The 15,624-nt window shown below is 45.5% G+C and overlaps 1 protein-coding gene across 1 annotated transcript in view; it reads left to right on the forward strand.

Moving 5' to 3' along the window:
* Positions 1-1,957: 1,957 nt before the first annotated feature.
* The window catches only part of LOC109918349 (cartilage oligomeric matrix protein), a 33,011-nt gene continuing 19,344 nt past the window's right edge, over positions 1,958-15,624 (forward strand). The window contains exons 1-13 of the mRNA XM_048614028.1: positions 1,958-2,302; positions 3,968-4,047; positions 5,206-5,257; positions 5,922-6,094; positions 6,420-6,557; positions 6,955-7,032; positions 7,492-7,644; positions 10,101-10,205; positions 10,581-10,688; positions 11,709-11,868; positions 13,300-13,418; positions 13,934-13,986; positions 15,333-15,526. Of these exons, the coding sequence (XP_048469985.1) occupies positions 1,978-2,302; positions 3,968-4,047; positions 5,206-5,257; positions 5,922-6,094; positions 6,420-6,557; positions 6,955-7,032; positions 7,492-7,644; positions 10,101-10,205; positions 10,581-10,688; positions 11,709-11,868; positions 13,300-13,418; positions 13,934-13,986; positions 15,333-15,526 (1,738 nt within the window). The 5' untranslated portion in view covers positions 1,958-1,977. The remainder of the gene's footprint in view (positions 2,303-3,967; positions 4,048-5,205; positions 5,258-5,921; positions 6,095-6,419; positions 6,558-6,954; positions 7,033-7,491; positions 7,645-10,100; positions 10,206-10,580; positions 10,689-11,708; positions 11,869-13,299; positions 13,419-13,933; positions 13,987-15,332; positions 15,527-15,624) is intronic.

Raw genomic sequence — 15,624 nt, forward strand, 5'->3', positions numbered from 1 at the left:
TGTTTCTCCGACCAAAGTGGGTAACCTCACGTTTTTTTTTACATTGAATTCTATCAGTACTAGCCCATTCACTCAGCCTGTCCTTTATCTATCAGCTCCTGCTCCATGCTACTGACCCTGGTCCAGTACTGATCTGTGTCGGCTTTCTGAAGTCACCGCCCACTGGAAACGACTTCAGAATTGTTTTCCTGCTGTGACCTTTGGTCTGTTGGTCCGAGCCATACTGAGTCTAGCCTCAGGCCCTGCTCTGCGCTGTGAACACTCATCTCAACCAGTGCTACAATGGTCTTCAGCATCTTTTGGATAAAGAGGAAGACCAGATCCCTTGCTGATCTATCCTTTGATTTCAAAAACATCAACTGTAATAATCAAAACCCAGCAAAGGGTCCAGACCCGAAACGTCAGCTTTCCTGCTCCTCTGATGCTGCTTGGCCTGCTGTGTTCATCCAGCTCTACACCTTGTTATCTCAGATTCTCCAGGATCGGCAGTTCCTACTATCTCCGAAACACTTACTTTGCTCTAGTTACTGATCAGAAGGAAAGATCCTGGATTATTGACCCCCTCCCTGTGAAATATTTACGCACCTAAAGCAGTCACTGTACTCAATACAGACTGAGGTCAGGGACTGCCCTCTCAGGCCACTGGACACTGCACGGTTAGTTTACAGACACTGGACACTGCCCAGTGAGGACACCAGATACTGCACGTCAGGACACTCCACAGTCGGAACACATTAAAACAAGAATAAAATATTGAATGTAGGGAATTTAAAATTAAGACAGAAAATACTCAGCTGGTCTGAAGAATTCTAAGAAAGGCCATTGACCTGAAATGTTAACTCTGTCGACAGATACTGCCAGATCTGCCCAGTATTTCCAGAACTTTGTTTTTCTTGCTGTCGATTTTCAATTTCTTTTTTCTTTCCAATTTTCCATTCCAGGCGTCTCTGCGACTGTGAATAATCCAGAGAACCCCACATCATCACTTCAGTTCATTCATCAATAAAACCCTCTCAAGTGAAATGGGAAGGTACATCAAAGATGAAATTTTATACAAAGAATTGTAATATGTAAGATTCTAGGAGGAAGAATGAGGGAGCAGAAAATTAACGAAATGCGATAGAGATATCTGAGCTATATTTACAGAAATCACAGAAGAAATTGAGAAGATTGTTCATAAAGTAAATGGAATTATTGACTTTTCTAATCAAGAGATTGAGTACGAAATTAGGGAAATTATGCTAATCGGGTAAAAACACGAGATAGTCCCCAGTATTTAGACCAAACGTGAACTTTAGGAAGGATGTCAATGTCTAGAAGATCCAAGAGATAATTCACTGGAATGATATCTGAAATGAGAGAATTTAGTTTGAATAAACTGCGTGCATGATCAGACGAAGCAAATGCTTGCATCTGATTTTCCTTTTCAAGTATTTATCCATTTACTAGTACACAAACACAGAACAGCAATGCAGACACAGACTGATTCGGAGAGAGAGATGTAGACAGAGGGAGAGAGATGGATGCAGACAGACAAAGGCAGATACAGGCAGACAGAGCGAAAAGTGCAACAGTCAAATGTAGAGAGAGGTAGACAAACAGAGAAAAAATAGCAGATAAAGAGAATGGAGCAGGAATGCAGACACAGGGAGAGATGCAGAGAGAGACAGTATATATGTAGAGAGAGAGAGACAATGATAGAGGCACACGGATAGACAGGTAGAGGTGGATTTGAAACCTAGAATCATTGACAGAAAAGAAAGTGTAAACATTCTTAAAGGATGAAAGAAATGAAGGCACTGAATCAGGGTTTGAGATCCACATTTTGAGCAGAGTAGGCTGAGTACCTTTAACGAAATGGAGGCGGGAGCTAGTGAGGAAAGGACAGGAAATACATGTTTTTTCTCTAATTCCTGAGGCTTTCAAACTCCTTTTGTTTTTGTTTTGGGCAAGCTACTTCAGACAGAATGCCAACACATGATGTCACTCTGGCAGAAATCATCATTTAAAAGAAAGGGAGAAAGTAGCAGCAGCCACTTAGCAAATATTTCGAGAGGTTGCGAGCTGGAACAGGCAGAGTCCACAAGCAGCCTTAGATACAATAGGAGACAGCAACTGGAGGGGACACAGGAACTGGGCGAGAGCTGTTTTCTGGATTTAGCAGTTAAGAGCTGGAACAAGCTGAATGAGATCACTTTAACTGAAAGCCTAAAACTGAAAATGATTCCAGCCATTTCTTTATTTATTATAATTTTGCACCTTTTGAGTCAGTACAGCTCCTGTCAGCAACTGGTTACTGGAGGTAAGACTCATTCCATTTTTATTAATTTTCTTCTGTTTGTGACACAATTTTCTCGACAAAACATGGAACGTAATCAGAAGAATTCCTGGTATGTTTTTGGGTGACAACTTTCAAAGTAACGTCTTAAATTGGGCATTTGTTTTCCAAAATGAGCACCCGTGCACAGGAAGACCCCAGTTTATCATTCGGTCGCTCCAGGATTCATTGCTTTTTACTTACAGCTCTCATTTCTGGATTCGTCACTCTCTTACTCCCGGTTTTCTTGTTTCCTGTTTGTATCACCCCTGGGGAGAATTTGTGAGTTGTCTTTGGAGTTCCATTTACTGTCAAACACGGAGAAGTAAGATTATAAGCGTGGTTAAAGTCATTTCACTATTTAACACGTTAATCCATCAACAGAGTGTGCTGATCAAGTACCTCGCGGAACCTAAACGAGTTAACATCAGTAAAGATGCAGTCAGTTACACAGGGCGCTGGGGGTGGGGGAGGGGTTACTGAGTGACAGTATGAGGGAGAGGGATTAACATCAGTAGGGATAGTCAGTAACACAGGGTGCTGTGGGGGGAGAGGGGTTACTGAGTGACAGTGTGAGGGAGAGGGATTAACATTAGTACAGATACAGTCAGTAACACAGGGTGCTGCGGGTGGGGAGAGGGGTTACTGAGTGACAGTATGAGGGAGAGGGATTAACATCACTAGGGATACAGTCAGTAACACAGGGCGCTGGGGTGGAGAGGGGTTACTGAGTGAGTGTGGGGGAGCTGGATTAATGTCAGTAGAGGTATAGTTAGTAACACAGGGTGCTGGGTGGGGAGCGGGGTTACTGAGTGACAGTGTGGGGGAGCTGGATTAACATCAGTAGAGATACAGTCAGTAACACAGGGTGCTGGGGGGGGAGGGGTTACTGAGTGACAGTGTGATGGAGATGGATAAACATCAGTAGAGATACAGTCAGTAACACAGGGCATTCGGGGAGATGGGTTACTGAGTGACAGTGTGATGGAGATGGATTAACAGCAATAGAGCTGCAGTCAGTAACACAGAGCCCTGGGGGAAGAGGGGTTAATCGGTGGAAGTGTGAGGGAGTTGGATTAACATCAGTAGAGATAAAGTTGGTCATACAGGGCGCTGGTGAGGAGAGGAGTTAATGAGTTACGGTATGTGGGAGCTGGTTTAACATCAGTATAGAAATAGTAAGTAACACAGGGCTCTTGGAGTCAGGGTGGAGAGGCGTTACTGACTGACAGTGTGAGGGAGCTGAATTAACATCAGCAGAGAGGCAATCACTAACATAGGGCACTGGGGGAGAGGGGTTACTGAGTGACAGCATGAGGGAGCTGGATTAACAACAGCTGAGATACAGACAGTAACATAAGGCACTGGGGAGGAGAGGGGTGACTGAGTGACAGTTTGAGGAGCTGGATTAACACCAGTAGTGATACAGTCAGTAACAAAGGGCATTTCGGGGAGATGGGTTACTGAGTGAGAGTGTGAGGGAGCTGGATTAACAGCAATAGAGATACAGTCAGTAACACAAGGCGCTGGGGGAGAGAGGGGTTACTGAGTGACAATGTGAGGGAGCTGGATTAACATCATGGACAATGTGTTTGTGTGCCATCGGTTTCTATAACCTAATATTGTGTCTTTCCTCTGGGACTTGAGAAGAAGTTGGGCGAAGAATGCTTGCTCAAATGAGGGAAACAAACCAGGAATTGGCAGAAATCAAACTTCTCCTGAAACAACAGGTAATGAGGCCAATAAAAGACCTGTTATACTTCACCTGCTATAATTGTGCATTTGCTCTGAGTATTTGGTTTTCTCCTTGGGGACGCTACAACTTTCAGAACTTGAGTTCAATAAATTTAGGACCTGAGCAGCTTCTGCCATGCCCTTCCCCCAACCCCAACACACTGGGCCTGGGCATCAATTGGGCTGCTACCACAGCCATTCCATTGTCAGGCTCTGATGGTCCCCATTAGCTGCTCTTCATTCCTCCAGGCTGACCTTTTCTCACCCTTTGTCTGCCAACTGTTTCTCTCTGTCTCTCTCTCTCTCTCTCTGGGCTGCATCTCGACCTATTGTTTACTTCTTGCCCCTCTCCCCACCCGTTCTCTAGCATTTATACCAACATTTTCCCAGCTGCAATCAGTTCTGAAGAAGGGTCACTGGACTTGAAACATTAATTCTGCTTTTTCCACAGATGCTGCTACACCCGAAAACAGCAAATGCTGGAGATCACAGCGGGTCAGGCAGCATCCATGGAGAAAAAGCAAGCTAATATTTCACGTCTTGATGATTCTTCAACAGAGGTATTTTCACAACAGATTCCTGCACTTGCAGTAATTTGCTGCTAGACTTCTGAGTTTCTCCAGCAATTTCTGTTTTTGATATTTTCTTGCTAATGTCTAGCATACCTGTAGCTGGGAACATGTGTCACAAACAGGTCATTAACCCGCCCAGGTATCGAAAAAAAATTAGATGCAGGAGTTAGCCAATCTGCCCATCGCATACTTGGCCTGACCCTGAAATCCCCCAGTTGAACTTTACCTTAATTCATTGCCCATGACCTCTGTCAGTTAGCACCTACAAAGCTCAGAAAGGTTTTTTTAAATTTTTTTTGCCTATGAACTATTTTTTTTGAATATTAGAGTATGGGACCTGCAGCCTTTATTTTTAAACTAGTCATGACTTAGATAACATTCTAATGTCATTGTGCAACAATAAGGGAGAGACTAAAATATCCTTCACTTACATTTATGTTCCAGCTATCATGTATGAAACGTAAAGCTATCTCTACACTGTCCCCATTTAGCACTCCCGGGACAGGGACAGCACAGGATTAGAAAAGGAGTAGTCTGATGTTGCATGTCCTTGTTTTTCTAACTTTACTCTATGCTTCACAGATAAAGGAGGTCATCTTTCTGAAGAATACGTTGGCAGAATGTAATTTCTGTGGTGAGTAAACCAATGGGGATTGACAGGATTTCAGCGAAGATAAACTACATCAATGCTTCTTAAAAAAAAGCCAGGATTCCATGTTGAATGACAGCACACTGTTATTATCTCATTCCAGGAAAATGTGGTGTGGCACCTCCTCCCGGGAACCAGACCTCTCACCCCGAGCTGGACCCTCTCCCTGACCCAGGGCCCTCTCCCTGACCCAGGCCCCTATCCCTGACCCAGGCCTCTCTTCCCGACCCAGCCCCCTCTCCCTGAGCCTGACCCTCTCCCTGCACCAGGGCTCTCTCCCTGACCCAGGGCCCTCTCCCCGAGCCAGACCCTCTCCCTGATCCAGGGCGCTCTCTGAGAGCTAGACCCCTCTTCTTGACCCAGGCCACTCTTTCTGATCCAGGGCCCTCCACTCTACCCAGCCTTCACCCTGAGCCAGGACCCTCTCTCCGAGCCCAGCCTCCCTGTCCCTGAGCCAGCCCACTCTCCCTGATCCAGGGCCCTCTCCCCAAGCCAGCCCCCTCTCCCCAAGCCAGCCCACTCTCCCTGAGCCAGGTCCTCTCCCTGATGCAGATCACTATCTGTTTTGGATGGTTTGTTGCTGTGTTTCTGGAGGTAAAGACTCTGGTGCATTTCACAATTCAGTCCTAATTCTTCCTTCTCTCCCCAGGTCTCCAAAATGAATGGCAGCACGAGACAATCACTGTTTATCCATTTGGGAGCTGTGATCCCAATCCATGCTTCCCTGGGGTTCAGTGCTCAGCGACACTCAATGGATTTTACTGTGGGGCCTGTCCCAATGGCTTTACAGGGAATGGGACACACTGTACTGATGTGGATGAGGTGAGCACAGCAGGAGGGGCTGGGGCAGGGGGAGGGAGCGAAGAGGGTTGGGAAGGAACTGATCTGAGCTTTCTTTTCAAAATTGTCAAAACTGATGTCAGATTAATTAACTCAATGACCAATGAACAGAACATGGAGAGGTGTAACCTTGGGATCAGGATGGTGATGTGTTAGTTTGCTCAATCTCATCAAACTCAAAGAAATAATTTTAGAGTTGAGTGACAGTCCTGACCCAGGAAGTACAGATACATGTACCTAAACAGTTACTGTGTTGGATTTCACCAGTGAATACCAGGCGTTGAATCAATCTTTTTCTCTTTCCCAGTGCCGGACACGTCCGTGCCACCCCAGGGTCCGATGCATTAACATGTCTCCTGGCTTTCAATGTGACCCCTGCCCAGTTGGTTACACTGGCCCACAAATCCAGGGAGTTGGAGAGACATTTGCCACAACACACAGGCAGGTAAAGATCCAACACCACAACAAGCTGAAGATTCCTCACTGTTCCCTCTGTATCTGTTAACTTTTGGTAATTACTGTAATTGTTTCAGTCCCACTGACACAAAAGGCTGCATTGACCTTCTGAACATTGAGGCAGCTTCTCTAAAGGCAGGAATGACTGGACGTGCACTTGGCTATGCTGCTGGGCTGGAGGTGGACGGGTGCTGAGAGGGAGGGGTACTGGTTCCTGCTGTGGTGATGAATTGGCACGTAGTGGCATTTCTGTGATGGGACCAGGACCTATTGTCATGGAGACTGGCTGCGGTTCCATTGGGCTGTGAGCGGACGCTGGGAGATGACGATCTGGGGTTTGAGGTGAATATGTGGATGTGATTTCTTTAAACTTCTTTGTTTTTCAGATTTGCAATGACATCAATGAGTGTGAGAATGGTGCCAATGGCGGCTGTGACCCGAACTCGGAGTGCATCAACACTCCGGTAAGAATTGGTGCCAAGATCACCCACCCACTCCACACTTCAGTGAGACAGTAGTCCCTACCCCAGAGAAAAACAACTTGCAAATCACTGAGAGAGAAATGGCATGAGAATTGAAGAGGCAGCGTGAGTATGAGGGAGTGAGTGAGGGAATGAGTGAGTGAAGCGACTGAGTGAGTAAAGGCCTAAGTGAGTGGCTAAGTGAGTGAGGGGACAGAGTGAGGGGTGAAGTGAGGGGACTGAGTGAGGCAACTGAGTGAGGGGCTGAATGAGATGCTGAGTGAGGTGCTGAGTGAGTGAGGGATTGAGTGAGGGACGGAATAAGGAGCTTGATGGCATATAATAGTGTCAAAAAAAAGTGTCAAACTATCCCTTAGATTGGAACTCTACCAACAGCTGAGCAAGGAAATCTTGATTGTTTGTTTTCTGACGTTAACAACAAACGTCCTTGTATTTGTCCAGGGATCATTTCGGTGTGGCCCGTGTAAGGCCGGCTATGTCCGAGATCAGAACCGGGGCTGTCGTTTGGAGAGGAGCTGCAGCAATGGAGCGAGAAACCCCTGCCATGAGAGAGCAGACTGTATTGTCAGCCGCCAAAACAAGATCACTTGTGTTGTAAGGAATGCAATGTAATCCATCAATCTCTGAGGATGGGTCGGCAGAGCAAGAGACAAAAAGAGGAGGAGAGAGGGAACACAGAAGGAGAGCAGGACAGGATGAAAGTAAAAGAGGGTCGGGGAGAATGAGGGTCAAACAGGAGAGAGAAACAGAGTGGGAAAGCAGCAGCGAGGGAGTGAGAGAGAGATGTGGAGTTAAAGTGTCTAGAAAGAAACATAGATGGGGAAAGAAAAAAGTGGAGGGAGAAAGAGAGGGATGGGGAGAGACAAAAGGAGCAGGAGAAAGATAAAGCGATGGGAATTGAGAAGGCTGAGACAAAGTGAGAGAGTGAAGGATGGGGAGAAAGGGACAGGGCGGGAGAGAGAGACAGGAATAAAGGAATGAGTGCAACATAGGTATGTAATTGGAGCAAGGGACAGAGGGAGAGAAACAGGTAAGGGATGCTCTTCATCATGATTGGAGGGAATAGAATAAGTGGCCCCAGGATTGAGTGAGGATCAAGGGGACCATGTAGGACTGAGGGGGCAAGGGAAAGGGACAGCTCAGAACAACAAGAAAAATAACATGCAAGAGGACACAATTCAAACCCTTGGGTCTGCTGCACCACTCAGTACAACTCTAGTTATTTATTTCTTCATACTATTCCAATATTCCCTGATTCCTGTCTATCTGAGCCATGAAATATTCAATATTTAATCGTTAAAATATTCAATAATTATCCATTTGCAACTGTCTTTTTAATTCATTTACGGGATGTGTGTGTTGCTGGCTCAGCCAGCATTTATTGCCCCGTCCCTAGTTGCCCTTGAGAAGGCGGTGGTGAGCTGCCTTCTTGAACCGCTGCAGTGCATGTGCTGATGCTTGACCCACAATGCCCTTAGGGAGGGAATTCGAGGATTTTGACCTTGTCACAATGAAGGAATGGCGATATATTTCCAAGTCAGGATGGTGAGGAGCTCGGAGGGGAACTTGCAGGGGGTGGTGTTCCCATATATCTGCTGCCCTTGTCCTTCGAGATGGAAGTGGTCGTGGGTTTGGAAGGTGCTGTCTGAGGATCTTTGGTGAATTTCTGCAGTACATTTGTAGATAGAACACATTACTGCTACTGAGTGTCAGTGGTGGAGGGAGTGGATGATTGTGGATGTGGTGCCAATCAAACAGGCTGCTTTGTCCTGGATGGTATTGATCATCTCAAGTGTTGTTAGGGCTGCACCCATCCAGGCAAGGGGGTAGTATTCCATCACACTCTTGACTTGTGCCTTGTAGGTGGTAGGCAGGCTTTGGGGAGTCAGGAGATGAGTAATTCAATAATACAACTCCTGGCCTCTGACTTGCTCTTGTAGCCACTGTAGTTACATAGCTAGATCAGTTCAGTTTGCAGTTAATGATAAGTCCCAGGATGTTGATAGTGGGGATTCAGTGATTATTGAACGTTATTGAATGTTATGGAGAAGTGGTAAGATTCTCTCTTATAAGAGATGATCACTGCCTGGCATTTGTGTACATGCCAATTTTCAGCCTGAGCTGGATATTGTCCAGGTCTTGCTACATTTGGATACGAACTGCTTCAGTACCTGAGGAGTCATGAATGGTGCTGAACATAGTGCAATCATCAGCGATAATCCCCACTTCTGACCTTATGATGGACAGAAGATTATTGATGAAGCAGTTTGGGTCTAGTACGCTACCCTGAGGAATTCCTGTAGAAATGTCCTGGAGCTGAGATAACCGATCTCCAGCAGCCTGAACAATCTCCTCCTATGTGCCAAATATGATTCCCACCAGTGGAGAGTTTTCCCCCGAATCCCATTGACCCCAGTTGTGCTAAGGCCTCTTGATGCCACATTTGGTTAAATTGTTGTCAAGTGCTGTCACTCTCACCTCATTCTAAACCCTTCCCACAATTGTAAATATGTGACCCACCTTATCCTGAGACCATATCATGTAGTTCTAAACTCCCAGCCAAAGAAAATATCCTCCATGCATCTACCCTGACAAGCTCATTAGGATGTCCATGTTTCGGTGAGATTACCTCTCATTGTTTACAACTGTAGGGAATACATACACAATCTCTGCAATCTCAACTACACACGAACATACACAATTCTATATAGAGACAAATATAAGTTATAGAGAAAATGAAATGACGGCAAACACTAATTCTGGATGAACAGCAAACTGGAAATGAAAGAGAGAACACATGCTTATCCTGTGAGATAATATGGATAAAGAAATTGAGAAAGGAAATGTAATAATTAACTTGTTTACTAAATGTTAATGGTGAGAGGCAATGAACCAAATCCAGTTGTACCCCAGATGTGTACAGGGGCTTGACCCTGCATATTATTTCTCCACCAAGACTCCCAACAATGTTATTGTTTAGGGCACTTTTTATATTTCATGCTTAATCATGTTGTTAATTAAGATGGTCTTTAATTTTCTAATTGTCACAGTGTGCAATCGGATGGGCTGGAAATGGCTACAGATGTGCAAAGGACACAGATATTGATGGGTTTCCAGATGTGACACTTGAGTGTCCTGAAAGACACTGCCACAAGGTACGGATGGAACAGAATGAAAGGGAGAGAAAGTTGGAGAGAGAGTAAGGAGGAAGAAGCTAAGAAAAGAGAGGAAACTGATGGAAAGATAGGAGATAGTAAGAACTGCAAATGCTGGAGTCAGAGATAACACAGGGTGGAGCTGGAGGAACACAGCAGGCCAGGCAGCATCAGAGGAACAGGAAAGCTAACATTTCCGGTCGGGACCCTTCTTCAGAAATGTTTCAGAAATTTCTGAAGAAGGGTCTGGACCCAAAACATCAGCTTTCCTGCTCCTCTGATGCTGCCTGGCCTGCTGCGTTCATCCAGTTCCACACTGTGTTATGGTGGAAAGATAATAAGTGTTTGTTGATAGATATGCTGTTCCTCCCCCAGGATAACTGTGTGACAGTCCCAAACTCTGGGCAGGAAGATGCTGATGGAGATGGTGCTGGAGACGCCTGTGATGATGATGCAGATGGAGATGGAGTTCCAAACCTTGAGGTTGGTGTTTGATTCAATTCATTATCAGCTCTGCAAGCAGCAGCACTTGCCACTCGGAGCAGGTGATACTTTCAAATACCGTTGCAGATACCTCAGCTCATAATGTAGGCTGACACTGCCAATGCAGCGCAGAGGGAGTGCTGTGCTGTTGGAGGGGCAGCACAGAGGGAGTACTGTGCTGTTGGAGAGGCAGCACAGCGGGAGCGCTGTGCTGTTGGAGAAGATATCTTTCAAGTGAGACATTGAATTTCAGACCCATCCATCTCAACTTGTCATAAAAGATCCCAAGGCAGTGTTGCACAGAGCAGGGTACTTCCATCTGAGCAAATATTCCTTCAAATGATGCTGCTAAATTAGACTATCTGGTTGTTATTGCATCATTGTTTGTGGGATCTTGTTGAGTGCAAATTGACTGCTGAATTTCCTGCATTACAACAGTGTCTACCTTAAAAAGGACTTTTTTGGCTGTGAAACATTTTGAGATGATCTGAGGATGTGAATGACACTATAGAAATTCAATTAATTTTTGCTTTTGCTCTTGGAATTGTAGAAATTGAAGAGACTGAAGAAGACTTTTGGCCAATTTTGTCTGAGCCTATTTTCTTTAAAAAATAAAGAAACAATTGTGAGAAGCTGGAATCTGTTGTTTCAATATAGCAATTTAAAAATTATTTTGGATGTGGGGTGGGTCTCTGGCTAGGCCAGCATTTATTGCCCATCCCTAGTTGCCCTTGAGAAGGTGGGGGTGAGCTGCCTTCTTGAACCGCTGCAGTCCATGTGCTGTAAGTTAATCCACAATGCCCTTAGGGAGGGAATTCCAGTATTTTGACTCAGCGACAGCAAAGGAATGGCGATATATTTCTAAATAAGGATGATGTGTGGCTTGAGAGGGAGCTTGAAGGGGATGGTGTTCCCATGTATCTGTTGCCCTTATCTTTCTAGATGCAAGTGGTCGTGGATTTGGAAAATGCTCCCGAACGTCAGCTGGTGACACTAATCCATCTCATCTCATTTTCACAGGACAATTGCGTTCTGGTCCCAAATGTTGACCAGAGAAACACAGATCAGGATAATTTTGGAGATATGTGTGATAACTGCAGACTCATCATTAATAACAATCAGCAGGACATTGATGGTGACGGAAAAGGAGATGCATGTGATCAGGACATGGATGGAGACGGTAAGTGGGAAAAAATAGAAGGTGAAGTTTCCTGGAGATTATGAAGCTTTTGCAGTTACTCTCGACAGGAGTAAATAATCCAGGAAACGGGTCAGGTGATCACACAGATCTCAAAGCAAGAGTAATGATGCTAAAAGCTATGGGACATTATTAAACCTTGTGGCAGTACAATTAGGGCAAGTATTAATCACAGTATCCCTAATCTCAGGCCAGTATATTTTGGTAGAGGGGAGTGCATCAGCCAATCTGAGAACATAAGGAATATGTTTCCTCAGCAATAGATGGAGGGGTTCAGCTGGAGTGGGACTCTTGGCAAGGCGGTGGCTTGGCCTGTCAACAGAGCCAGGGACTCCTGGTTGCACTAGGCCCGGAGCAAGGACTCCTGGCATTGGAGAGGCAGTGATGGTGGCGTGGCAGTGAAGCTGGAGACTCCTGGTTGTGGGGTGAGCGTGGGTTCAGCACAGGACCTGGCATCAGCAGCAGTGGGAGGTGGGCCCACTGGCAAAGAGATGGAGCCTGAAGAGTGGTGACTCTTACATTGGGGGGTCCAGCACAGGCAGCAGCGAGGTGATGGAGGTGCAGGAGTCGTTGGTGAGCCGGCTCAGTGCTTATGGCAGACGCAGTGGAAGGAAGATAGATTCCCTTTCAGTGATATCTTTTTACTTTTTTGTTCTTAAAGCTTTTCAATTTGTGCTGGATTGTGGTGACAGTTGAAGTTTTTCACTGTATTTTACAGTATTATTCATATAAAATGCAAGTGACAATAAATCATTCAATTCAATTTGGATGTACATTTTTTGAATGACAGCCTGACTCTGAACAAGGAGATAACAACCAGCTTCACACTTAGCAAACAATTGCCAAGATCAGGACATGTTCCTCCTTCTGTTTGTGAAGAATTATCCTGAACACTGTTCTTAGTGGAACGCTAACGGGTCGTGAATGCCATGGAAATTCCGAGATAAAAGCCACTATTGAAGTGATTTGATGGTCCGTTGTGTTTGCCCTGAATTCACTATGATTATGGATGACCGAGCAGCCAGACCCCTCTGGGTTGGAGAACTCAAGATATTCACAAATATCTGAGTGAAGGCATCTTTCCTCATTTCAGCCCTAAATGATCAACCCCTTATTCTGAAATGTTCTCGTTTTCCCGGGCTAAAGAAACAAGCTGTCAGTATCTACCCTGTGATACTCTTTCAGAATCTTAAATGTTTCAATGAGATCATTTCTAATTCTTCTACCCTCCAGAAAAGATTTACTCAGTTGATTCAGACTCTCATTGTAAGGTAAACCTCAACATGCCAGGGACCAATCGAGTGAACTTCGTGAAGTATGAGATTGAAGAGGTTGAGCAGGTTCTGTGAACAAGCAGAGATTGATATTGTTCCTAATTTGATCTGCTGAAGAGTTTAATCTTTCTTACTGTAGGAATAAGGAATGGTTTAGATAACTGTGAGCGAGTTCCAAACCAGGATCAGCTGGACCGTGACAGTGATGGGGTTGGAGATGCCTGTGACAGCTGCCCAAACATCAGAAACCCAGATCAGGTTAGTATTGAACATCCATCAGCTGCCTGCTCACCCTGGGCCTCTTCACCCTCTGTCAGAGACCCCTTACCATTCTCCTTGGGGATCCCTTCACCCTCTGCCACAGACCCTTACCATTCTCCTTGGGAATCCCTTCACCCTCTGCCAGAGACCCCTTACCATTCTCCTTGGGAATCCCTTTCTGCCTCTGCCAGAGACCCCTTACCATTCTCATTGGGGATCCCGCTCCTGCTCAGAAGCTCTCATCTCCTCTCCAAAGCACAGCCCAATGCCTCATGCATGATATGTGGAAATTTTAGGCTTTGCTTATTTCTGGTTATTGTGAGGGAGGGGGGCAGGTTTCTTGGTCTGTCTGTGAGAGTTTGGGGTTGGGGGCATCTCTATTGTTCTGGAAGATCCCACTGTCTCTCTGGAGAGCTGTGCTGTTTCTCTGGGGGACTGTACCCACATCGGGCAGGGATGAATTGTATTGAATGGTCCTGATTTGATGTTGATTTTGGTTTTGACTTTTCCAGTTGGATGATGACAACGACCTTGTAGGTGATTCGTGTGACACCAACACAGACAGGTGAGATCTGCGGTCTTTATACTAACTCTCAGTGGAAAGGTATAGACAGCAAGTAAGGTAGGAGCAAGTGAAGCGCAATGGTTCTGAGAGAGATTATTCACACTTGACTACAAAAACCCTCAGTCCTGAAAATCAACTCACAGTCAACTCAGCAGATGAAACTTGGTGATTAGAGAAAGTAAGAGAGGAGAGAGAGAGAGAAAGGTGTGCTCAAGTATGTATGTGGGGTGTTAATGCGTGTGTGGGTCTGTGTATGAACTTGCGGGGGTGTTGTTCCCATGAAGAGGTCATGAAGCAGCAAGATGCTGTCTGAGGATCTTTGGTGAATTTCTGCAGTGCATCTTGTAGATAGTGCACACTGCTGCTACTGAGAATCGGTAGTGGAGGGAGTGAATGCTTGTGGATGTGGTGCCAATCAAGCGGCTGCTTTGTCCTGGATGGTGTCAAGCTTCTTGAGTGTTGTTGGAACTGCACCCATCCAGGCAAGTGGGGAGTATTCCATCACACTCCTGACTTGTGCCTTGTAGGTGGTGGACAGGCTTCAATGAGTCAGGAGGTGAGTAATTCAATAATAGAACTCCTGGCCTCTGACTTGCTCTTGTAGCCACTGTATTTACATGGCTGGCCCAGTTCAGTTTCCAGTCAATGGTAACCCCAAGGATGTTGATACTGGGGGATCCAGTAATGGTAGCACTATTGAATGTTAAGGGGCAGTTGTTAGATTGTCTCATATTGGTGATGGTCATAGCTTGGCACTTGTGTGGCATGAACGTACTTGCCACTTTTCAGCCCAAACCTGGCTTTGTCCAGATCTTGCTGCATTTGGATATGGACTGCTTTAGTATCTGAGGAATCACAAATGCTGCTTGAACATTGTGCAATCTTCAGCAAATATGCCCAGTTCTGACCTTATGATGGAGTGAAGGTCTTTTGTTGAAGCAGCTGAAAATTGTTTGGCCTAGGACACTACCCTGAGGAACTCCTGCAGAGATGTCCTGGAGCTGAGATGACTGACCTCCAACAACCACAACCATCTTCCTGTGTGTCAGGTATGCCCACCGAACAGTTTTACCCCTGATTGCCATTGACTGTAGTTTTGCTAGGGCTCCTTGATATTACACTCGATCAAATGCAGCCTTTATTTCAAGGATAGTCACTCTCACTTCACCTCTGGAATTCAGCTCTTTGTCCACATTTGGACCATGACTGTAGTGAGAAAGTGAATGTGTGGGTAAGTGTGTGTGAGGGAGGTTATATGAGTGTGTCTGCTAGTTAGGGTCTATCCACTGGGTAGACTGATGTATAATGCTACAGTGAACAGTATGATGTTGTCTCTCTACCCTCAGCGACGGTGATGGGCACCAGGACAGCAAAGATAATTGCCCGACGGTCATTAATAGTGCCCAACTAGACACAGACAGGGATGGACTGGGTGACGAATGTGATGATGATGATGATAATGATGGAATTCCTGATTATGTCACTCCTGGACCAGACAATTGCCGACTTGTAGCTAATCCAATGCAGGAAGATTATGATGGTGAGTGACAAATGTTTGTGTCTTTCTCAGTCTCTGTTTCAGGGAGATAGGGAGGGAATGGGGCAGAGATTGAGAAAGGATAAAACAGAGAGTGATTA

The sequence above is a fragment of the Rhincodon typus genome, chromosome 29, assembly GCF_021869965.1.
Source record: "Rhincodon typus isolate 14 chromosome 29, sRhiTyp1.1, whole genome shotgun sequence".
NCBI lineage: Eukaryota > Metazoa > Chordata > Chondrichthyes > Orectolobiformes > Rhincodontidae > Rhincodon > Rhincodon typus.